At 41.5% G+C, this 25,234-nt stretch overlaps 1 protein-coding gene and 1 non-coding gene across 2 annotated transcripts in view; one reads left to right on the top strand and one right to left on the bottom strand.

Annotated features, from left to right (window-relative positions):
• Window positions 1–200: 200 nt before the first annotated feature.
• Gtf3c4 (general transcription factor IIIC subunit 4) overlaps window positions 201–25,234 on the bottom strand; it is a 31,880-nt gene continuing 6,846 nt past the window's right edge. The window contains exons 2-5 of the mRNA XM_041674462.1: window positions 22,930–24,753; window positions 10,579–10,709; window positions 6,359–6,447; window positions 201–4,442 (exon numbers count right to left, since the gene is read on the bottom strand). Of these exons, the coding sequence (XP_041530396.1) occupies window positions 4,378–4,442; window positions 6,359–6,447; window positions 10,579–10,709; window positions 22,930–24,753 (2,109 nt within the window). The 3' untranslated portion in view covers window positions 201–4,377. The remainder of the gene's footprint in view (window positions 4,443–6,358; window positions 6,448–10,578; window positions 10,710–22,929; window positions 24,754–25,234) is intronic.
• On the top strand, window positions 5,151–5,269 carry LOC121463175. Its single transcript, XR_005976396.1, has one exon. It is a non-coding gene; the product is annotated as a 5S ribosomal RNA (ribosomal RNA).

Here is a 25,234-nt window from a genome sequence, read left to right on the forward strand (position 1 = left end):
CAGCTCTAGTAGCTGAGACAGTCCCGGCCCTGGGGGAGCATACAGGCTAATAGCACCACTACACACACTGGGGGAACAAATAGCGGGCTTGTCTGGGTTGGCAGTTATTCTAAGCAAAATGTCTTAGTCTTTAGCTGAAACCTTAAAAGTTACAATTGCTTAGATAGTAAGAATTAAAAAAAATGCTCTTTGCATAACCGTAAAATTTTCTCTTTATTAAAAACAGGTGTAAACATACAATCCAAAGCCAAGCACAAACTTTAGCACAAGCATCGGGTAAACAGAGGGTACAACCACTAAGCACAACAGACATCTGTTAGAACAAGTGTGACGCTCACACGCATGTCTTATCAATACAAATGTGAAATGAAGGCTTGGGAAACAGTTCATGGACACTTGGTTTTATATTAGTACCATACAGAGAGGCAGTGAGAACATGGGCACTCACCTATCCCGCCAGCCGAATGTAGACCTGGGCTGGAAACGTTGCAACGCCCTCACCAGCACCTCTTCTGCTGCACAATCTGGCCAGTGTTGGTTTTCTGAGGCAGGTTCTTTTTATACAGCTCTGGCTGGTCTTCAACTTGATCCTCCTGCCTCAGCTTCCTGAGTGTTTAGAACATAGATGTGTGCCATCATGCTGACTCACTCACCCAATCAACTTTATGAAAACAATAGAACTTCATGACAGTGATGTAAACAGCCCTTCCTCTCCCCCAGCGCTGAGGATGGAACTTGAGGCCTCAAAGAGTGCTCCATCTACTGAGCCACACCCTCAGCCTTGAGAGAAGGAACTTTTAATCTTAAAAACAAACAGGAGATCCAGCAACTCTGAGGTGTGATCTGCTTAACCCAGAACCCCATATTTGCTTGAGAGCCTACAGAGTGATTGGGATGCATCCTCCTCCTTCTCTGCTCAGCTCAATGACCATGAAGGAATAGTTAGGCCTTGCTGGTGAACATCTGGCTCTTACTAAACTCATGACTGCATCAGCATCTCTTCCCTCAACATAAACATGACTTTGAGGACTAAAACCCATGAACAGTGCCTTCTGCCTGCTACTCGGGCAGAGATGCCATGTCTGTAGGCAGCTAAAAGCAAGGCTACCTTGAGTGTGGTTCCATTTTTGACTGGCAGACACAAAGCAGATTTAACTTCAAGAACTCGTCAGCTTCAAGAGAGAGCAGTTGAGGGTCTAGTAAGAGAGAGCATGAGGCACAGTCTAAAGCGAGTGGGGCACTGATGTTCCACAGTAACTAAAGCCAGACAAGCCAGGGGAAGGCAAGGCTGCCCTCTACCAGGACATACCACGAGTGGCTGCCAAAGCCTGCCTGTGACTCCTGAAGTCTAAAGTGAAAGAGCTTTCAGTCTCTGATTGACTGTTGGGGGGTTTCCATGCTGACTTGGAGTGCACTCCGTTTCAGCTCAGAATAGAAAGCAACACTATGGTAGCAAAGAGCCCAGTCAGCTCTTTGATCATGAGATTCCCCACTGCTTCTTCTAGGAAGAATCACAACATGGCTTAGCCTTTAGAGATTTTATCACTATACATTTTTCTGGCTCTAAAAAGCATCCAGGGCTCCCAGACCAAGGCGTGTTCTACCATCTGCACCGTATCTGATACTAATATAGCCAAGCAAATGATTAAACTTTCCCAATATAAGAGGCAGGGGCAGGCATATCTTTGAGTTCAAGGCCAGCCTAGTCTACAAAGGAAGTTCCAGGACAGCCAGGACTATTGCATAGTGAGACCCTGTCTCAAAAACAAAACCAAACCAACAGAAACAAAACTTTCCCAATCCAATTAACTTGCTAAGCTTGTTGCTAGGTCTAGCTTTCTTAAAAACCTGCTAGAGCCTAGAGGGACAAGCAGGAACGTGCTACATCTGACCACAGATTTCGAAGGTGCTCACGACAGCTTCTGGCAGATCTAGTAGTAGGTAAAGACAGTTTCAAGTCTAGAGGTGAACATATCAGGACATCGGCATGAACACCAACTAGAACAAGCTACCCATTTCATACTTACAATGACAGAAACAAATAAGCCCAGGCAGAGAAGACCTGATACATAGCAGTGTTGCAGCTTGTGTGGTCTCTGTAGAGCCGGCTTCAGCCTTCTAAATGCATGGCAGCAATCGATGGCTAGTATTCCTCCCATGCTCAAACAGCTACCATGGCTGCAACTGAAAGCTCCCTCAACACCACATAGTACAGGCAAGTTCAAGCTGGAAGAGGCAACAACTACCAGACTCTGGTGTCACTCCCAGTCTCCCAAGGCCCCTCCATCAACCCTCCAGGGTCCTATATACTAACCCTTAGAGAAGAATTCAGAAGTGCTCTATGTAGGAGGCTGCCATCAATCCCAAATTCTCTTGTTCACCCTGCTCTGAAGATTAACATTGGTGTGTGGTGGGAGTTGGGAGGGCATTGGAGGGGAGGGAAGCATGCCTACTAGCTGTGGAGACACTTGGCTGTGGTAAGAATGCTGCTGGGCTAAATCCCTTACTGAGCTTGTGTTCCAGTTGCCATCTTCCTGGACACAAGCACAGACCTTAGAAATTTCATTACTCCTAATTGTTAAAATTTCTCAAAACCGAGAAACTGCTTTAAACAATCAGTTAATTCAGCCTTCTAAATGCAGGGCAGCAATTCTATGGCTATTCATCCTCCCACGCTAAAACAGCTACCTCAACTCCACCTCGTAGCACAGGCAAATTCAAGCTGGAAGAGGCAACTACAAGACCCTGGTATCACTCCCAGTTTTAAATGGTTAATAACCAAATTCCCCTGTGAAAACACCTAGGGAGTTTGATCCCAAAGAGCAAGAGAAAGAAAACTCGGCATGTGTGGTTGACAGAGTGGAGACAATTATCAATATCTCCACTCCTGCCATGTTTCCATGAAGAGTGCCAGTTGTAGGCTGTCTTGCAGCCATGTATAGTCTGAATTGGGTCAGTCAGGGCTCTTTCTTTGCTGCCCCTCTGGTCTGGATAGATGCTGGTCTTATGGTCTGTCCCCAGTGTAGAGCTATTTTTTTGAGGCGGGAAGTATGGCAGGATGGCAGGTGGTCTCATCTCTCACTGTGGTACCCAAGTACCAAGACAGTATTTCTGAAGTGAGGACAGAACATCTTTCACTACGGATATAAAATCAAAGCAGGAAGTATGTTAAAATAAAAGCAAGAAAGGATCATGAAGGAGCAAAGCATTTCATGTTGTATACTTTCCACCCTGCTTTCCAAAAACATATAAAATTTCAGAATGTGCGTACTAAATCCAGTTCATTAGCACCAATCCCAGGAAACGTACTTTAAAAAACCAAAGACTATGGTTCCAGAATGCATTCAGGTCTGGTGAAGAACTAGCAGTCAAACAAGTGTGCGTGTCTCCTCTGTACGCCCACAGAAAAATACCTGCATTTCAAATATTAAGGCCCTTTGGCGGGAGAGAAATTCCTAGGTTTGTCCACTTGAGCTGCATGTGCTTGCAGCAGAGCTCCAGGACCTCCAACTCCATGTTGCCACCTCTCTCCAGAAATCCGTAGGCCACCTTTCTCCCCAGATAAGACGTCTGACTCAGTCAATGTTAAAAATACTGAAGCTTCAATTTAATACTAAAATTAGAAAATACTTCCCCTCTATGTACAAATATCTAGGTTACACAGTTGGGGATAATGTGGGGCTGTGATTAGGAAAGGGGTACTCAATCTCTTCTGACATACTAAGGAGCTGGGTCAGGAAATCTGATGACACAGGAGATAAAAACAAATGACAATTATTAACTTCTAATAGTCACCTGATCGTTTGATACACCAAGATTGATTTTATTTCTTGGCTTCAAAAATATAGTTTTAGGAAAATGTATTCCATGTGTATGGAAACAAGTCAATGGGCAAATGAGTCTGCTGAGCAAACACCAGCCACACACAGCTTTAGACACTTTAAGATGTATTGGCACCGGGAGTATCACGTACCAACCAATTTGAGTCCTTTGGAGCCATAGGCAGTTCCAGACCAAAGCAAAATCTAAGTCACAGCAAGTTCCTCAGATTCTCTGGTAGAGCCCATTATGTCTCAAGGAGCAGAAGGCTTCTGCTCAACTGCTTTAGGCAAGACACTTGAAAAGTAAGTTGTCCTCATTGGGTGAGGAGCTGAGGGTGGCTAATGTTCACCTCAAAATGACTCATTTAAAAGATGACTTCAGTTCCTGAAGATAGTGTTTGTGCTGGCGAAATGAGCTCAAGGAAGACCTCCCTGCTTCCAGTCAGAAGAGTGTCTCTCCACTGCCCCGCACCAGGTCCTCCAGCACATCTGCTCCTCAGGCTCCAGGGCACTTTCTACACCCACGTTCATATTCCTCTATCCTCCTCACGAACACTCAGAAGACAGGAGAATCACAGAAAGGGCAAGGGCTCTGTAGCAACCTCTTAATCCAGTCAGGATCTGCAAAGGAAAGGCAGCAGGACAAGGGTCAGCCTCAGAAAAGGGGACAGGATTGAATGTGCGTATACTGTACTGTATGGCTAGGAGGCTCAAGGATCAATGTGTGACTCCCAAAACTGGACCTGGGATGAGATGAAGGCCCGGGCAATGAGGGAGCTCTACAGGAAGCCACCTGTGCAAGGCACGATGGTACACGCCTTTAATCCCAGCACTCAGGAGCAGAAAGGACGATGTTTATGAATCTGAGGTCCAGTGTGGTCTACATAACAAGTTTCAGGACAGCCAGGAGTACATATAGAGAGACACGGTCTCAAAAAACCAACCAACCAAATATATCCCTTAACAAACAAAAAAGCCACAAGTGTTCAAGTTAACCAAGGACTATATTCACATGTTATTTTTTGTTTTTGAGACAGGGTCTTAACTACATAGTCCAGGCTAACCTTGACCACTCACTCGATCCTCCTGCCCTAGCCTCCCTGGTGCTGGGATTATAGCTACAAGTTATTATGCCCAGTTTGTAAATTATGAATAGTATGCTTTTGTAAAGGAACAGTAATACCAACTTTTCAGAAATGCTACCAGAGCAGAAAAGTAGACAAGTAGTGACAACAGATCACTGCTGGCGTGTGAAACCTCTGCTCTATTCCAGTTCTACTCAGAACCCAGAGTCAAGGGTCAGGACTCTGGGTTTTAAACTCCCACCTTGTCTACGGCCATACCACCCTGAACGCGCCTGATCTTGTCTGATATCGGAAGCTAAGCAGGGTCGGGCCTGGTTAGTACTTGGATGGGAGACCACCTGGGGATACCGGGTGCTGTAGGCTTGTAAAAACAAAACAAAACAAAACTCTCACCTTGCCGAAACATCAAGTCAACTGTAGTAACTGCTTAAGAACTCTCCAAATGTTTTAAACTAGGAGCAAGGTACAGACTCAGATGGAGAATTTTGTTCAACTAAAAGCAGATATGGAATCTAAGCTGCTGGGCTGGAGAGATGGCTCAGAGGTTAAGAGAACTGACTGCTGTTCCAGAGGCCCTGAGTTCCCGCAACCACATGATGACTCACACCCATCTATAATGAGATCTGGTGCCCAAAACACTATATACATAATAAATTAATTAATTAAAAAAAAAAGAATCCAAGCTGCCAACATGCAACCTTGAGAGAATTAGCAAAAATAAGTACAAATTGAGTTTTAGGTACTCTTGTTTTCTGTTCATCAAAGCATGTCTTACTGGTTCATTTGGCTGGAGTGTAGGGTTAGTGAAGCTCATACTAACTGGCATTCTGTGACTATTAGACACCTGATCTCTTGTTTGTACCTATCTTTCTTTCTTTTATCCCCCAAAGACCGGGTTTCTCTGTGTAGCCCTGGCTGTCCTGGAACTCACTTTGTAGACCAGGCTGGCCTTGAACTCACAGAGATCCACCTGCCTCTGCTTCCCCAGTGCTGGGATTAAAGGTGTGCGCCACCACTGCCCAGCTCTGAGATCTTACTTTCCAGCTAGCACTCTCAGAAACAGAAATATGTGAAAGAGCACACAGATCAACCAGGAACTAGTCCTCGATGGCTTCTAAAAGAGCAATACTGCACCAGCAGCAACAACAGTTTGTGTAAGAGCATCATCTGCAGAATGGCTACCCAAATATAACCCCTACATACTCCCTTGAGTGAGGCCCTCCCACTGGACTGAAGACCTTGTTGCAGAAGTAGATCAACAACAGCTCCCTATTCCACCATCAGCTGACATACAGCACACACATGCATTGTGAGTTCTGGGACCATTTGTTAACTGGTTCTGGCTTTACAGTAACTGCAGAGAGAAGAATGAGTCTGTGGTGAACCAAGAGCAGGACATTTATGTGATGAGGAACCTGACTCCATCCCACCCAAGGCTAAGCCAGCACCTACCTTCTGGAGTAGGGTGCCGGGCAATGCTGTCATGAAGCAAACACCGTCGGTATATCAAGCTCTGGCAGGACTGGTAGGTTAGAAAGCACCTGAAAGACAGAGTCAAGTCAGAGGACGCTCCGTGGGCCCAACTGCACCAGAAAGCAGCAGGTGCTGAGGGAAACTCCCACAGTTATCAGGGCAATGCTTCCCTCTCTGCTGCCACCGTGTTCTGAAGTGACCAAGGTTTCTATGCAGGAAGTCACAGAAGTTCTAGGAAAGAGTTCAATCTGGTTCTCCCTAACTGCATTCTTGATATGTAAACACTCACATATCATATGCAAAGCCACTCATTAGGTTTTAAGATAAAGTATATGGACCATTTTTAAGAGCCCTCAGGCCAGCAGTTTTCAAGCTGTGGGCTGTTAACCCAGGGAGTGTTGAACAGCCCTTTCACAGCAGTCAGCCAAGATCACTGAAAAACATATTTACATTACAATCCACAACAGTAGAAAATTGAAGTTATGAAGTAGCAATGAAAATAATTTTATGGTTGGGGTCACCACAACATGAGGAACTGTATTAAAGGTTCACAGCATTAGGAAGGTTGAGAACCACTGGTCTAGGGGCACCTTGAGGTACTGGAGCTGGAAAGATGGCTGTCAGGGTAAGAGTGCTTGCTAGGTAAGCATGAGGTCAGCCTGAGTTCAGATTCCAGCACCAAAGTAATAAGCCAGTTGTGTTCCCACTTGCATCTGTAGCCTAGTACAGAGCGGGCCCGAGACAGGAGAATCGCTGGGGCTTACTGGTTTCCAGCCTGGCAGAAAAATGTGAGGTCTAGTTCCAAAAGAGACTTTGTGTTGAAAGAATAAAGTAGAGTGTGATAGACCACACTCGATGTTCTTTTCTGGCACATCCGTCACACACAACACATGCGTACCTCTTTACGCATTAGATGAAATTAATAGCATTAAAAAGAAAAGAAACTAACAAACTAGTAAACACCCAGAGGGTTCAATTCACTTCTGTCCAATGAGCATTCACTGAGCACCTACCAGAAGGCAAAAGGGTAGGAAGGGTATAAGATGGAAGAGTGTAACTGGGCTCTGGAGGAAATGAAGGCAGCAGTTTTTTCTTTTCTTTTCTTTCATTCCCCCCCCCCCCCCCCAGACGAGCTTTCTCTCTTGTAGACCAGGCTGGCCTTGAACTCACAGAGATTTGCCTGCCTCTAGCTCTACCTCTCAAGTGCTGGGCTTAAAGGAGTGCACTACCACTGCCCATGGTGAGGTAGCAGTTTTCAAGTAAACAACTAAGGAGTAGAAAACAGAAGGTCAGGGGAAGGGACTCTAAAGTTGACCTTGAGACTTAGGTATACAGCAAAAAAAAAAAAAAAAAGCAAAAACAAGGGGGTTTGGGGAGATGGCTCAGTGGTTAAGAGCATTGCCTACTCTTCCAAAGGTCCTGAGTTCAATTCCAGGCAACCACATGGTGGCTCACAACCATCTGTAATGAGGTCTGGTGCCCTCTGCTGGCCTGTAGACATATACACAGACAGAATATTGTATACATAATAAATTAATTAATTAATTAAAAAAAAAACAAAAAAAACCCAAAGAGTTCACCAGAGGGAAATTATACCAATGTATTTATTTTGGGGCTAACCTTAATCAGAAAAATGGAAAACAACTTCCTTGAAACAACCCACAAATTTGGGAGGCATGAGCAGGCAGTGATTACAGTGTGGATTCTGAGCTCACTAACTTTAGGTAAGTTCTTCTTACTATCCCCGTGCCCCAATAATATCCTTTCTACAAAATGGAGATCTTCATGGGACTTCCCTGTGTGTGGTCACTGTGAGGATATGGTCACTTAAAAGGGATGTGCATCTGTCCCAATTTGTCTGGCATGCTGACAGTGCTCAACAGATGTGAGTTTGATTACAAGCCTAAAATTTATCCAATATTAGATATTTTTAAAGATTTATTTATTTATTATGTACAGTGTTCAGTCTCCTTGTATGCCTGCAGGCCAGAAGAGGGCACCAGATCTCATTACAGATGGTTGTGAGTATACTGTATACAAATGGCTGCCAGTTCAGTGACTCTAGGTCACACCCATCTGTGAGTCCAAAAACTGGGATAGAAGTCAGGGAGGATGTGGCTGGGTTGTCTGTTAGGGCCTCTGTGAGCACTAGAGTCAGAGTGACACAAGTCTCTTATCAGACCCTGAGATCCATGTGTATACATGAGTATACACCATGTGGTTGCTGGGAATTGAACTCAGGACCTCCGGAAGATCAGCCAGTGCTCTTAACCTCTGAGCCATCTCTCCAGCCCCCAATATTAGATTTTAACTTCTCTTTCTTCTCTTTCCCTTCAAGGAAAAAAACATGTCAATAAGAGAAGGTATCATAGAGCACCCACATGCTTGAAGGCTCCAGCTCTACTTCCATTATGAATGGAACTCTGGTTGGGCGGTGGTGGCACACACCTTTAATCCCAGCATTTGGGAAGCAGACACAGGCGGATCTCTAAGGTCAATGGAAGCACAGCTTACAGAATAAGTTCTAGGACAGTCAGAGCTACACAGAGAAACCCTATCTTGAAAAGCTAAATAAATAATTAAAAAAAAAAAAAGGAAACAAATCTTGGGCACAGTGGCACATGCCTGGGAGGTTGAGGCAGGAGGATCATTAAGTTTGAGACCAGCCTCAGAACACAGTGAGATCTGTCAATAAAACACACACAACAAAACAAGAAAGAAAATGAATGAATGAATGGATAAATGGTATGTGTATCATAGTCCTGTTGTAGTTAAATGAATCTAACATTTCTGCTGAGCATTAGCAAACACTGCTTTAGTCTTCTCTGTGCTCAGAGAACTGCCTAGTCCAAAGGAAGGGTAACTAGGCAAAGATCTAAAAGGGCCTCCTGTGGTGATGAAGGTGTTTGATCCCAGCACTCAGAAGGCAGAGCTCGAGTTCAAGGCCAACTTGGGCTACAGTGAGACCCCATCCTTATTAAAAAAAGAATGAATGAAATGTGGTTGTAAGGAGAAAAACAGCAAAGCATAGGGATACATAGGACTAGATGGGAGTGTGTGTGTCAGGGAGCAAGGAGCGGGAAGGAGGAAAGGAGGGAAAGAGCTGAAGCGAGAAGCCTCAGCTGAGAAGCATTAGGACTCTACTGTGTCCCTGCAGACATCCTCAAGTGGGAGGGGTGCCATATGGACCTGAGCAAGGTGCCCTGTTCTCCTGGATGGAGAAATCTGGGAGCTGAGCTCAGAGCAAGAATGAGGGCTTGAAGAGGCAAGAACAGGCTGTGAAAAGTCTGCAAATTATGTAAAGTTTTAGCTTTTCAATTCAGAAATGGTCAGCTCCTCGAGAGCTTTTGTTGGCTTTGCCTTATAAATCCTAGAGGTATGGTCTATCAAGGACCCAAATCCCTAGTCCTAGTGGAGAGTACTGAGTACTGATGTGACAAGAGCTGATAAAGATTGAATATCATGGCCAAAACTGCAGAGAACAAACTGAGGGTTCAAGTATGGAAGCAGCACGTAAAAGATAGCTACTATCCTATGCGTGAAAAGGATGGTGTCTGGGCCAGGGCTCTAGAGGCAGAAATGATGAGGGGGGTTGGATTCTTTGTGAAGTGCCAAGGCAACATCTAAATAAGGATGCCAGGTAGGCAAGGAAGTTAACTTGCAAGTCTGAACTGACACAGGCACAAACCAAATAAGAGAATGCTTGATGAATGGTGGATTGCAACCGTAAAGTTAGGCCTAGGATGGGCACTGAGGAGATGAGGCAGGATCCATGGACATCTGGATATGAAGTTAGAGACTGCAGGAAAACTAGGTAATAGAGTATCTCATGGAGAAGGGGGTGACAGGAAATTAGAGCCCACCAAGGTCACCTCTTTGGCTAGGCTAAGGAGACAGGATAAAGAAGGATTCTTTCATTACGAAAATTTGATTTTGCTGTCTGTCAACTTCATGCATGTATATAATATATTTTGATTATTCTTTCTGATGCCCTCTCATCTCTTCCATGCCTGTTACATGCCCCTCTCCTTTTATTATGAAACCTAACTAAAAAGTACATAACTCTAAGACCCTAACCCCGACTGCAAGGCAAATAGCAACCCAAGCAAGCACAGACAGTTCATCCATCAAGTAGATCAGCCCTGGATGGTGATTCTGGGTTACACAAAACTGAGACAGGAGCAGCCTTGGGGGCTTACCGGAGCCAGATGTGCCCATTGGAACAAACTGCCTGCTTGCGATCCGTGAATGGCAAGATCTCCTTACACAGACTGCAGTGCTCGGGGAAGGTCTGCTTATTCATCTTCTTAGAGATATGTCCAATCAGGACCTGGTAAGACACCATGGGTGGCAAAGTGAGGGGTGGTACAGGTTTCTGGGAGCAAAGGGTACTCACAGGCAATACAGGACGGTGTCAGAGACAGGTGAGGCATACCTCTACAGGCTAACCTGTTGTCTAAAGAGTTCAAAATCTGCACTTTCAACCAATGTCAACAGCAAAGTAAAATAAGTGAAGTGACCTTGACCTCTAGAGTGAACCCTAACTTCAAGGAAGAAATTTCTGAAATCCAAGCTCTCTTGCTTTGTTTTAATGGCTTTAGAAGTAGTTATAGTTTTTACTTATGGTGCTTTAAGGAAAAATCATAATTTCCCTAAGCAAGAAATGTGGACTATTGTGAATTTTGCAGAAATAAGACAACTTTTTAAAAACCGAGTTTGTTCATTTGTGTGTCCTTGTATGCAGGAGGTATCCACAGAGGATCCCTTGAAGCTGGAGCTACAGTGGTTGGGTTCTCTAGAAGAGCAATAGGTGCTTTTCCAGCCCACAAATGTTTAGTCTTTTATCAGATTTATAGAATCCAAAGAGGACTGATAGATAACCTGAGTGATCCAGCTGGGAGAGGTGCTTTTCTTAGCACTACTGAGAGTACCTTTGTTTTGGTGGTCGTTGCCTTGGTACCGAATGCGTGGGACCTTGCATACCGTAGATAAGCACCACCACTGAGTTCCACACCTGTCTCTTTCAGTTCTTAATTCTATGACAGGCTCTCAGTAAGCTGTCCAGACAATCTTTTTTTAAAATATTTATTTTATTATTTAAAATATTTATTTATTATGTATACAATATTCTGTGTGTATGCCTGCAGGCCAGAAGTGGGCACCAGACCTCATTACAGATGGTTGTGAGCCACCATGTGGTTGCTGGGAATTGAACTCAGGACCTATGGAAGAGCAGGCAAATGCTCTTAACCTCTGAGGCATCTGTCCATCCCTAACCAGACAATCTTGAACTTGATCCTACCTCAGTCTCTGGAGTAGTTGTATTAGATTACAGGCTTGTGCTCCCATACCTGGTTTAAAATTACATTCTTTAAAAAAGTTGTCTGGTTGGGCAGTGCACACCTTTAATCCCAGCACTCAAAAGGCAAGGCAGACGGATTTCTGTAAGTTTGAGGACAGCCTGGTCTACAAGAGCTAGTTCCAGGACAGTCTCCAAAGCTACAGAGAAATCCTGTCGGGGCTGGAGAGATGGCTCAGAGGTTAAGAGCATCGCCCGTTCTTCCAAAGGTCCTGAGTTCAATTCCCAGTAACCACATGGTGGCTCACAACCATCTGTAATGAGATCTGGTGCCCTCTTCTGGCCTGCAGGCATTCAAGCAGACAGAATATTATATACATAATAAATAAATATTTTAAAAATATATCTGTTCTTAAAAAAAAACAAACAAACAGAACCCCCCCCCCAGTATCTGAAAAACACACATTTTTTATTTTGTTGGAAAACACACACACATTGCCGTAGAGGTATGGGATATAACAACTCTTTTTTTTTTTTTTTTTTTTTTTTTGGTTTTTCGAGACAGGGTTTCTCTGTGGTTTTGGAGCCTGTCCTGGAACTAGCTCTTGTAGACCAGGCTGGTCTCGAACTCACAAAGATCCGCCTGCCTCTGCCTCCCAAGTGCTGGGATTAAAGGCGTGCGCCACCACCGCCCGGCTATAACAACTCTTAAATCCCTTCTTTTACAAATAACTTATGTCTTTCCTAGGTCTGGATGTATTTATGCTTTACTTCTTCTGGTAGTCTATAATATTTTGTACTTTTTGGATTAAATAAGTCACCCAAATCTCAAAGGATATCTTAATTGCTAACGAGGTAACCATATCAGCTCTTATGAATATAACTTACACATTTGTGTGTGTGTGTTTTTTTGTTTTGCTTATTTGTTTGATTTTCTGTTTTTTTTTTTTTTTTGAGACAGGGTCCCACTATGTAGTTCTGGCTGTTCTGGAACTCATGTAGACCAGGCTAGCCTCCAACTCATAAAGATACTCTGCTTCCTGAATATTGAAGCATAAGCCACCACACCAGGCTTAATTTACAAATTTAAATTAACTTTGGTCTTGTATTTTGGTTTTCAAAATTCTTCACATCAAGGACGGACACCCTCACTCCTCTTTTCCAGGTAAGCCTAACATCCCACTAAGTGGTGCAGAAGTAAAGATGGCCCAGTGCTCTATAGCAAAGCAGAGCTGGGCCCAAATGCTACCTGAGGAAGAGCTGCTTCTATGTACTTTTTGGGGCTTCAATCATGGAAGCCAACTGTTTAGTTTGACTTGTGTATTCTCTAGAAATAACCCTTCTCTAGGAATAAGTAAAATCTGTTTTTTTTTAGGGGGGGAATAAAAAAATTCTTAATCTTTATGTATAAAGCACAGATATACTTACAAGATAAAAACAAGTACACAATATGTCTGTGGTATTAACTATTAACAAGTCATGGGCAGGAGCTAGGAGAGAGGAGAATGTAGCACTTGGGAATGAAAAACAGGTTGAGAAATATATCATGCCACATGCCCAATAGTCACAGAACATCTAAAACTACAGTAAAATCAATACTATAGGCTGAAAAGTCTTTGTATGAAGCAGATCTGGATTCTTAAGAGTACAAAAGTTATTCTTTAATCAGAACTCAAGATAAACTCCATTGTTTTCATACTGGCTTAACCAGAAATACATAACCATGTTAGACTTGGCTCTGCAAGCAGGCATCTAAATAAGAATACTAAAGAATGAATGCTATTACCTTTCATTAATGCTTTTGTTAGCATACCATAGATTATTTATAGTAATTCTAACCAGTCCCATGACAGTGAAAAACAGAATACTCTTCCACACAATTTAGAAGACAGAAAACGGTTTAAAGGTTGACTTTTTAAAAAAGAAAAGTCATGTACATGACCAGTACTGTGTTTAGGATCACTGCAATTGTCCTGCAGCAGTTTCAGGGGTGGACAAACGCACTGTGAATGAGTTATCAGGGACAAAGCTATCCAGACTTCTCCTTTTCCATGAAACTTCAGACAGCGAGTGTCAATATCCAGAGTGAAAGGAAAAGACTTGTGATTTATCCTTTCATGTATAGTCTGTTCCTTGGTGGGGAACTCTTCAGGATTCCACAGCTCTAATGGTGTTCTCCCAACCAGCCCTGTGAGGCTAGGGAACAATTCCTTTGCTGCAAGAACCTTAGAACCCACAGGATGATAACCTGCACCAAGCACCTTACTTAGGAGCACATCCCACCAAATTCCTTATGTTTGTAGCAGTCACATTCTCTCAGGAACCAGGAAGTCTGTGGGATGCACTGTAGAACTATTACATTGTTTCAGTACCAAAATAAACGTAATAGTTTGGTTTAAAGAAAATGAACTAAACTTAACAATTGTTTTCTTAGCTGGGCAGTAGTGGCACATGCCTTTAATCCCAGCACTCACTAGGCAGACAGGTAGATCTCCATGAATCCATGGAGGCTGGTCTGGTCTACAAAGTGAGCTCCAGAACAGCCAGGGCTGTTACACAGCAAAACCTTGCCTCAAAATAAAATAAAGCAAACAAGAAAACAGTTGTTTTCTTTACCATAGCCAACCTCAAGTCTTTCAAGTAGAAAACACCCACAATGAACACTTGTAAAATATGACGGAGAGAACACAGGTGGGCATCTCCACAGCTGTGACTGTGTACTACTGTGGGAACTCCTTCAGCCAATAGCCGTTAAGATACCAGCCCACTTGGGCGTGGTCTCTTGTACTAAAAATGTAGACATAAAGCTTGCTTGGTTCTCTCTTGGCTGATGGATTTGGTTCCTGTTTCCTGCTCGTGCAGAGGACTGCTGATGTGTGACTCTACTCCTAAATAAAGAACCCTTCATTATACTCCATTCTGAGCTAGTGTGGGACTACTTTACTGTAATCGTCTACATCTGGTGCCCACATGGATCCTGATTCCATGCCTACAGGAACCGACTCAAAAGGTGTCCCACTCCTGCCTGCCAACTTGATTTCACCTTAACAGTTTTTTTCCCCCAAAACCCCACTGCAATTAGGCCCTCTGCACAGCAACTTGGCAATTTCCTGGGCTCGCAATGTTCTCCCGCTCCCTGGCCCCTGAAACGTTCCCTGATGTGTGGCAACTTGCGCAGCTTCTGGTTTGTGTTCCTGGCTCCTGAACTCTGGGTTCCTTGATATTCTGGCCACCAAGAAACTCCATGTACGGAACCAATTTAATTGCTCTTAATCTGTCAAGCACATTTGTCAGTATTTATGCAGGCGCCAACGCAGAACTGAGCAGGGCTGTTTACACTGCCGCAGGTCCCGTCTCTCTGCCAAGCGCCCGCAACCATGACACCTGCTTATGACACCTGCTGGCCAATAAAGATTATTTTTTAAAATATTTATTATGTATACAATATTCTATAAGTGTGTATGTCTGCAGGCCAGAAGAGGGCACCAGACCTCATTACAGATGGTTGTGAGCCACCATGTGGTTGCCGGGAATTGAACTCAGGACCTTTGGAAGAGCAGGCAATGCTCTTAACCTCTGAGCCATCTCTTCAGCCCATAAAAAAATCATTTATTTTATTGGTGTTTTAGCCTATATGTATATCTGTGTGAGGGTGCTGGATCCTGGAGTTACAGACAGTTGTAAACTGCCATATGGGTGCTGGGAATTGAACCTGGGTCCTCTAGAAGAGCAGTCAGTGCTCTTAACTACTGAGCCATCTCTCCAGCCCCCCAATAAAGATTATTACACCTACCACAATTTACTGAAATCTCATAATGCAGGTAAATTCATTTGATAAATTAATAAATTTGAAAGTTATATGATGGCAGACAATATCACCACCTAAGAATTTAATAACCTTTTTGCTTTTACCATGGATGGTATTCTGCAAGGCTTAGATGGTTTTTATAATGCATCTACTTATTTGATATTGGGAATTGGTTCTGTTTTTCATATTATATCCTTAACAATTGGTTTGATAAGAGAGCCAAGAATGAGGCATTTTTAGAAGTGCCTAATAATGAACAGCTAGCTGACAGGATTAATGCCACTGAAAATCAAAAGTTAGCTGAAAAAATTAATACCACTGAAAAGTATAACATTAATTTGTCAGACAAAATCCAATCCATGTCAAAGGTGCTGAGAAATTATCTGATAGAATTCATACTATTGAATTTGAAATTCAAAATCTGTCAAAAAGTTATTGATAGGTTAACAGAGTATATCTCTCCAGGAAGGCAATTTGCATGCCATACAGATATCCAAGGATGAGAAGTTATCATTAATGGAAAAATCTCATACCTTGGAATCGTATGTGCAGAATGAGGATCAGAAGTTATTTGAGTCAATGAAATCATTAGAAATATTCATAGATCAGAGATTCTGGCTTTACAAAAGACAGTGGTAAAAAGATTTGAAATGATTGAGGAAATTATTGGAACTGGTAAGCAGAGAGAGAAGGTACAAGGACATGATTCAGCATCACCAGTATGTGTCAGAGTCGCAGATGACTTATAAAGGGTTTTAGCGACTTACCCCGTAATCATCTCTGACAATCCACCAAGTACTAAATACCCAAAAGGATTTAAAGAATGTAAATGGAAACCTACAGCTATGAATGGTGTAACAAAAATTAAGCAAGCAGTAGTATCTTATGGCTTCCATTCACTATTTATTAAGGAGATGGTAAAGATATGGGCTTCAAGTAATAAGGCTACCCCCATACTATAGGCTTCAGTTAGTTTCAGCGGTCCTGGAAGATGGGCCACAATTACTATGGAAATGCTACTAGCAAGAGGAAAAAAAATTTAGAACAGGGAAGAGCAAAAAGATTTGAGGCTTCTCAAGATCAAATTCTTGGTGAGAAAACTTATGCTGACCCACAGGATCAAGCTCTTTACGTTGAACAAATCTTGTCCCTATGCCACATAGCAGCCTTAAATGTTTGGGAGAGGGTTCACAAACTAGGAAAAGAATAATATAATAGGGCTAAACAAGGCCAAAGAGAACCCTTTAGTGACATTTTACAAAGATTAACTAAGGCTGTACAAATAGGAGTAGAAGATCTAGAAGCTAGCTCTTGGTTCTGGCCCCTTCTCCAGCGACTAGACTCCTTTCCTGACTATTGGTGTTTTGTAAGTTTTACCGCTAAAATAAATACCCCTTTAAATCCAAAAAAAAAAAAAAAAAAAAAAAAATCTAGAAGCTAGACAAGTACTTACTGACTCTCTGGCTTTTAAAAATGAAAACTTAGAATGCAAAAAGACACTTGGACCTTTAAAGGTTAGATAAGCACTAGTGGATGAATAGGACATCTGAGAAGGGATGTACACAAGGCATTCTTAGAAATAATGTCTCCTCTGGGAATTACAAAAGTAGAAGGTCTCAACCTTTTGGATTATGTAAAGATGTGGTAAAGGCTGACATTGGATCAACAAAAGACAGACAAGGCAACCCATTACCATTGGGAAACTCCTTGGGGGGGGGCACTCGTAGGCCCCCAGGTCAAATGTGGTCCAGTCATTCCCAGTTCCTGTAAAAGACATGTTTCACAAGGAGACATGTAAACAAACAAACTAACTAAAAAACCATGCTGTTCTGGATGACAGAATAAACACAGAGCATGAATCAAAAATTCCAATAGAAAATAGGAAACATATATTTTGGCAGACTTCTATAAATAGTCAAAGATCAAAGCTAAGAGTACAGATAAATAACATTGTAATAAAGGATTACTGGACACAGGTACAGATATGACTATCATTACTCCAAAATCTTGCCATCCGAATTGGCCTCTTCAGGAGGCAGATGTTCAATTCCTAGGAATTGGAACCCCATCTCAAGTGAAACAAAGCATGAGATGAGTTGAATGCATATGGTCAGAAAGACAGAGAGGAAAGCTGAGGCCATATGTGGTTAATACTGCAGTGAATTTATAAAGCCATGACCTGCTGTAGCAATGGAATACACAGATTAACATTCCTGCAGTCCCAGAAATTCATGTTTCTGGGAAGGATGTTGTAAGTAACTATAAAAAAATGGTCAGGCTGTACAAAAACACAAACCAACTAGCAAACCTTCAGAGGTACCAATAGCCCTATCTTTAAAATGGTTAGCTAAGGAACCAATATGGGTCAAACAATGGCCTTTAACAGAAGAGAAACTATAGGCTTTAGAACATCTGGTACAGGAGCAACTAGATGCTCACCATATTGAAAAATCAACCAGCCATCGGAACTCTCCTGTATTTGTTGTTAAAAAGAAATCTGGAAAATGGAGAATGGTGACAGACCTAGAGCTGCCAACAAGGTAATTCAACCTATGGGCCCTCTACAATCTGGAATTCCTCTGCCTTTATTACCAGAGGATGGCCTCTCATAGTTATTGACTTAAAAGACTGTTTCTTCACTATACCTTTACAAGAAAAGGAAAGAGAAAAACTTGCCTTCACAGTGCCTACTTACAATAATTCTCAGGTAAAGTAGGAGATATCAATGGACCGTCTTCCCACAGAAAATGCTGAATAGCCCCACCCTGTGCCAATATTTTATAAGTCAACCATTGGAAATGGTATGCAAACAATTTCCTAAGTCTATAATTTATGATTACATGTATGACATTTTGCTATCCAATTCAAATACAGACACTTTAGAAAGATTGTTTGAAGAAGTAAAGAAAGCTTTGCTTAATGGGGATTACAAATTGCTCCCTAAAAATACAAAGAGGAGATTCTATCAATTAGGAGAGACCAATAGCAAACTCCTAATGACTTTCAAAGATTGTTAGGAGAATTCCAATCTATGACTCACTGTTGGGATAACACCTGATCTAGTAATTCATTCAAACAATACTGTAGATGGTGACAAAGACTTAAACAGTCTCAGGGAATTAACAGCTGAAGCTAAGAAAGAATTAACTTTGGTTGAAATTACAGAAGACACATGTAGATTGGGTAGATCCAAATCTTAACTGCATTCTAGTCATATTGCCCTCCAGAACTTCCCCTACAGGAATTTTAATGCAGAGGGAAGATATTATCTTAGAATGGATGTTTTTATCACATAATCTGAGTAAAAAATTTATGTGGAAAGGGTCTCTGAATTAATTAGAAAAGGAAAATTAAGACTTCCTCAACTCAAAGGAATAAACCCAGCAGAGACTACAGTGCCTTTTACTACTGATGAAATTTAAAAATTATGGGAAGACAATGAACCCTGGCAAAGAGCTTGCACTAAATTTTTTTTAGGAGAGATTAATAGCAATTATCCCCAAAGCGATAGAATTAACCTTATAAAGAGAACTACTTGAATTTTTCCCCACACTGAACATGATACATCACTAACTGGAGCCCACAATTCTATACTGATGCAAAAAAAAAATCAGTAAAGGCAGGTTATAAATCTGAAGACTTAAGTAAGGTAGAAAAAAGCCCTTATAATTCTGCCCAATTCTGTCCAAAAGACAGAATTATATGCTATTCTCATGGTACTAAGGGGTTTTAAAGAACCTTTCAATATGGTTACTGATTTGCCAAATGTACAAAGAGTTGTCTTGAATATTGAAACTGGTGAATTTATACCACATGATACAGAATTGACTTCATTATTCATTCAGGTTCAAGATATAATCAGGAAAAGGCTTTGTCACATATACATAACACACATCCAATCCCATATGGGTCTGCCAGGTCTTCTAGTACAAGGTAATGCAGAAATTGATCGATTATTGATTGAAGGCCTCAGAATTTCATAAGAAACATTATGCCAATAGCAAAGGTTTAAAGAAGAGTTTTCTATTACACAGCAAAAAGCTAAGGAGATTATGATGAGATGTTCTACTTGCTCTTTCTATAACCAAATACCGTTACCTACAGGGAGTAACCCAAAGGAATGAAATCTGGCAGATGGATATGTTCCACTTTGCAGATTTTGGAAAATTAAAATATGTATATCTCACCATTAATACTTATTCAGGTTTTCAATAGGTAGCTAACTGTTTTGAGCTCAGATAAGGTTGATTCAGTAATCACATGTTTATTATAGAAATTTATGGCCATAAAGGGTATACCTGCACAATTAAAGACACATAATGGTCCAGTATATATCTCTAAGAAAATGAAACAGTTTTTTGCTTACTATAATATAAAGCATATTACAGGTATACCAAACAATCCTACAGGTCAGGCAGTTATAGAAAGATTAAATCGAACTATAAAGGATATGTTAAACAAACTAGAAGGGGATGGGAAATACCCACAGAAATAGATTGCATAATGTTTTATTAACCTTGAATTTTCTTAATGCTAATGAGAAAAGAACAATGTCAGCAGAGAGACATTGAAAACTTCTACATTAAATCAGTCAGTATATTTCAAAGATGTGGTGATCTCAGAATGGAAACCAGGAGATGTGCTGGAAGAAAAGTTATGGATACCATCAAAATAAAGATTCGGTTTGAAAAAGAGAAACCTCTTGATACAGAAAAAATGACAGCTCATTCACAGAGGTGACAATCATAAGGATTGGGGGCAAGGTTCTGTTTTTTAATTTGCAGGAAAATATCCATCTTCAAAAAAAAAAAATTTGAAAGACCTTCAACATCTAGATGCCTAAAGGAGAAACGATAACTTTCCAGAAAGTGTCACTAAGTAAAGAGAAATCTGACTTATGATCACATATCATCTACAGGGTGAAATTTCATTACCTGAACATGTATACATCTCTACTTAAAAATTAAAGCTGGCTTTGGAGTTGGACAATGGCTATCCTTCTCTAAATCCAAGCATGTTGTTAAAAGAAAAATTCAGAGTTTCTGTCTCTTATCAGGAGTCATATGGTATGAGATAGAAAGAAGAATTTAGGAAAGATTTTATTTTTCCCATAAATATTTTTGTCTCTATCGTACCTTTCATTGAATATATGCCTATGTGAATAATGTTTAAGTTTTCTACAATGAACAATAAATTTTCCTGCAGTAATCTTTGAAGTTTCCAGGAAAAAGATGGGACCCAGAAGAACAATTCCACCTGGTTGATATGACGTCATGATGCTGATAGCGCTACTTTAAGATCAGTTTTGGGTACCAGTTGCTCACAATGATTCCAACTTGGTTAGCTGAAATGGTGCAAATTCTTACAATGTTCTGGCCAGAACTTCTAATAAGAACTTCAGAAAAACCCTATCAACTATTCAGAGACTATCTGCAATTATACCAGACAGCAATCTTGAAAAGCAATCTTGAAAATTAACCATCATTTTAGTTTTACAGGATCCCATAGAAAGAACAGCAACCCCATGATAGCTGGAAGTAATTCTAGAAGACAATGTCCCTTCTCCAGACAAAGTTTGTCCCCAGGCTTAGGGACATCAATTACGGATTGACTATAATTGGTATAGGGTTGGGGTGGAAATTATGTAGGCTCAGGGATCTCTTTGCAGGGGGGGGAGGGGGAGAGATTAGATGGGAAAATAGGTAGATTAGTGTGAGCTTACTTACACTAGTAATAATAGGGAATAACAATGAATATTTGTGAGCTATTATTTATAAACAATTTACATTGGTATAGATTCTCGTATATTGATACAAATTCAAATTATATTTGTTATATGGAAAATGCTATTTCTGTTTACAGTAGTTGTACACCTATGCAAAATTATTTTGTTATATTGTATGCATGCATGTTTCTAACTCTGCTTAAGACATTTGGCATACTGATACAATTTTAGAATATATTTATCATATTGCAGTATACATTTCTACCTCTGATCAAGATACTTATACATTGTTTACATTTTGAGGTCACTGCCCTCATTTGCTGCACAGTTGTTTAAAGATTGTTTAAATATGTGGTCTTACTCTTTAAGCTATACAGGTATTAAGAATTACAGGTCAATAGTATCCATGTTTGTCATACTTATAGTTAGACTAATCAGGCTCTTTAGATACATAAAGATTATATTCCACATTTACAGGTAATCTTCAACTACTTCAAAGAACTGTAGAATATACCATTTAAATAACTTAGGGTTATGTTGACGCAAGACAAAATTGCTTCTGGTAGCACTCATCTATTCCCGAGTGCCACTTGGGAGCTTGTTTTCTTCTTGGCAAAACTGGCCTTTGGGCAAAGAACTGTCCATGCCTCAACCATTGACAAAATGCATGGTGTCCAGACTGGACAAGCAGGATACAAGAAAAAAGACTGCCAAACCTTGCCAAGACAGGGTAAGATGGTTTTGAAATTTTTCCTGCCTCTGACAGTGGTCTGTCAGTTACTCTAGGCCTTAGCCAAAGGTGGCTGCTCCAACGTTGCAAATGAGACTCTGGGTGATTACCCAGGTAGCCAGTTATCTTCTTATATTTACTGCACATTTGGAAGTTGCTTGATTGTACTTTCTGTTTACTCAAGTAATATTATTTTCCTTCCCATGTATTCGATGGAGTTGAAGACTAGATAGTCATAGTTACTTTACTCTCATGACTTAGCTAATTAATTTCTAATACAAGACTTAGAGACCTTAGGATAGGATAATTATTAATACATTTAGCATATGTTTCTTGCTTGATATTGTTTATGATGGCTGTAATTCTGATTTTTATACTTAACAAGTGATGCACAATTAATAAAAGCTCAGAGACTGAAATTGGGGTCCAACATGAAGATCCAAAAAGGAAAGTAAAGTAGCCACTGGCTCTTACCTTGACCTCAGTAAAAAATGATGAACCTGCATTCAGGAATCTCAGAATAAGACTGTGTGTGATTGCTTTTTCCTTCTATTTTATAATCCTCTCTAGTTCTGGGATTAAAAGCGTGTATCACCCAGTTTCTATGGCTACTAGTGTGGCTACTGACATTAAAGGTGTGTGTTACCATTACCTGGTCTGCTTTTTCTCTCAGCTCTTCAGGCAAGCTTTATTTACTAAAATACAATTGAAATGCCACTACAGTTCATCACACACCACTTGCCACCACAGTCTCCTTAACTCATCCACAGCCTGGAAATGTCATTTGGCAATCCCTACACATCAGTCAAAGGCACATAAATGGAAGAAAATATCTCTTCAACTTCAATCTATATTTCCCATCTATTTCCCTGTACTTCATGGTAACCACTTACCTCAATAATGTCAAAGCAATAACCAAGCCAAGATCCCTTTACCCAGTAAGAAGAAAAGATGGTCCACAGGGCTAGTAGTTTCGACAGACACCTACCCGTGCTGTTCTGTCATCATACTCCTCATCAGACATCAAAAAGTTACAGAGTCCCCTGGTGGGTATGCTGGTGTTCTCCGTAATCCAGGTATGCAGGTACACTTCTCCGAGGACCCGCTTCATATGCTCCCTCGTCAGGTGCATCTCCACAGCCTCAATCTTCCCTTGGATCTCAAGGAGCTTTTCCTCTATGGGTTCACGGCCTCCGGTGTCTCCCACGGCAGTGAGTGAGTCTTCGGGGGGCTCCTCTGTGTCACCCTCTTTGCTCCTCTCCTGCAGGCCTGCCTTGGTCCCCTGCTTGGAAGTGCCTTCTTCCTGCTGTTCATCCTCACCATCGCCCATCCCAGGTGAATCAACCAGTAAGATTTTTGAGTCCTCGTGGGTGGGCTTCCATAAGGCCTCTGAAGGGGATTTCTGCATTGACTGATACAAAATCCTTAGGAGGAAAAGCTTAAACCGCCAAAAATAGGTGACCCCACTGCTTTCAATCTTTTTTTCCAAAGCTTCATGTAAAAATTGAGGAATATGTTTATCTTTTAAAATTTTCCAGCGGACTAGGTCAATTAAGTCCACCTGCTTAAAGAGATTCTGAACTGAAGATTCCAAGAGCTGAGCAGCTGCTTCTTCAAAGGTCTTGAGAGTAACAAACTGGACCTGGTAGTTCTTGTTCACGGGATGGAGGCCATTGATCATGCCTTCAGTGGTGATGATGGCCAGATATGCACCACAGGGGCTCACTGCAATGCCATGAGTCCTCACTGAGCCAAATACATCCGAGAGTTTAATCAGCTGGTGTTCAAACTTCAATGCAACATCTGTGAAAATAGGAATCAACTGCCTCACCTTCCCATCACTAGAACAGGTGTACACTGTTCCATTCTGCTTATCTGCAGTCATGGAGACGATAGGCAGTGAGTGAAGGCCTGTGACATGGGAGTTGTGAACATTCAGACCAGCCTTTGAGATCAGAAGAAGACACCAGAACACATAGGAGCCTCTTGCTGCTACCACTAAGCTACAGCTACACTTCTGGTAAGGATGATAAAGTGGCACACATTTGATGCTATGCACAGGCAATTGGTCCATTTCTTTCCACAAGACAACAGGCTGCCTTAAAGTGAAGTAGCCTTTGACTGCTTTGAGATTGACAGGGAGAATTTTCACCGGTCCAAAAGCACTGCCTACAATAAGGCCACTCATTTTCCGATTATTGTGCTCATATTCCCACCAAAACAAAACACTTGGGGAGCTGATTCCTGACTCAATGGTGTTGCATGAAGAGATGGACTCTTTTCCCACGAATGGCAGCTGAAACTGCCAAACAGCTATATTCCCGTTCTCAAAGAGGACAGCCAGGAGCACACTGCCCACATCCCGGCACTCATTATTGTGCTTGACTTGCTGAGTGGTACAGATTCCTGACCATTCCATTCTGACTGGGGTCTGCATGCTGTGTCTCCTCTGAAACTCAGCAAAATCCCCAAGATTTCCCCCGGGACCCTCATTTTTAGAGAGTCTATAACTGGTTTCATAAAGACGTTCTCCATAAATCTCAGTCAGATCAACCAACTGAACCCACTGGAGTCTGTTGAGGTTCACCTGCACAGTCAGGCGATTGTCCATGGTCAGTGCTGCCAAGAGGCACCTGCCATTTGCATCACAACCCATGGGAGACCAACTTGTGTATTTGAAGCCCCGCATTGGGGGTAACGCCTTCCCCTCGGGGTTGAACATCCTGTCCAACATGAAAGTCTGGCTGATGGTGGGGTCTTTAGAGGAAGCAAACTTCTCCTTGCACTCAGCAACTTCTGTTTTTGAACCAACCTGAAAATAAGACATACAGAAGCTATCAGGTAAATATTCACATGTAGTAACTGCTTTCCATTAACATATAAAACAATTTTATATCAATTCTGGCAATTTTGGCATTATATGCATTTAAAAGAACAAACAGCCAGGTTTGGCAATGCACACTTGCTAATATAAACACACTGGAAGCCGAGGCAGGAAGATCACAAGTTCAGTCAGCCAAAGTTGAGGTAGAACAATTCTATCTTAAAATAAAGCAAACAAAAATAATGATTTGATATGATTAAGCATAATAATAATTATGTGTAAAGATTAAATGTGCATTTACTAATTGTTTTTTTTTTAAGATTCAATAAATGTGATTATTCATGGCTTGGTTTCCAGATTCTTCTTGGAATTGGCCTACGGAATAGACAGTTGATTTACAAGAGTGAAGGGAACACTTAGTTGAGACAGTCACAAAACAGCAGCAGTTTTAAAAGTCAGGGAAATATGT

The sequence above is a fragment of the Microtus oregoni genome, unplaced genomic scaffold (genome assembly GCF_018167655.1).
Source record: "Microtus oregoni isolate MIOR12 unplaced genomic scaffold, Mior012 000025F_ref0000491, whole genome shotgun sequence".
In the NCBI taxonomy this organism is placed as follows: domain Eukaryota; kingdom Metazoa; phylum Chordata; class Mammalia; order Rodentia; family Cricetidae; genus Microtus; species Microtus oregoni.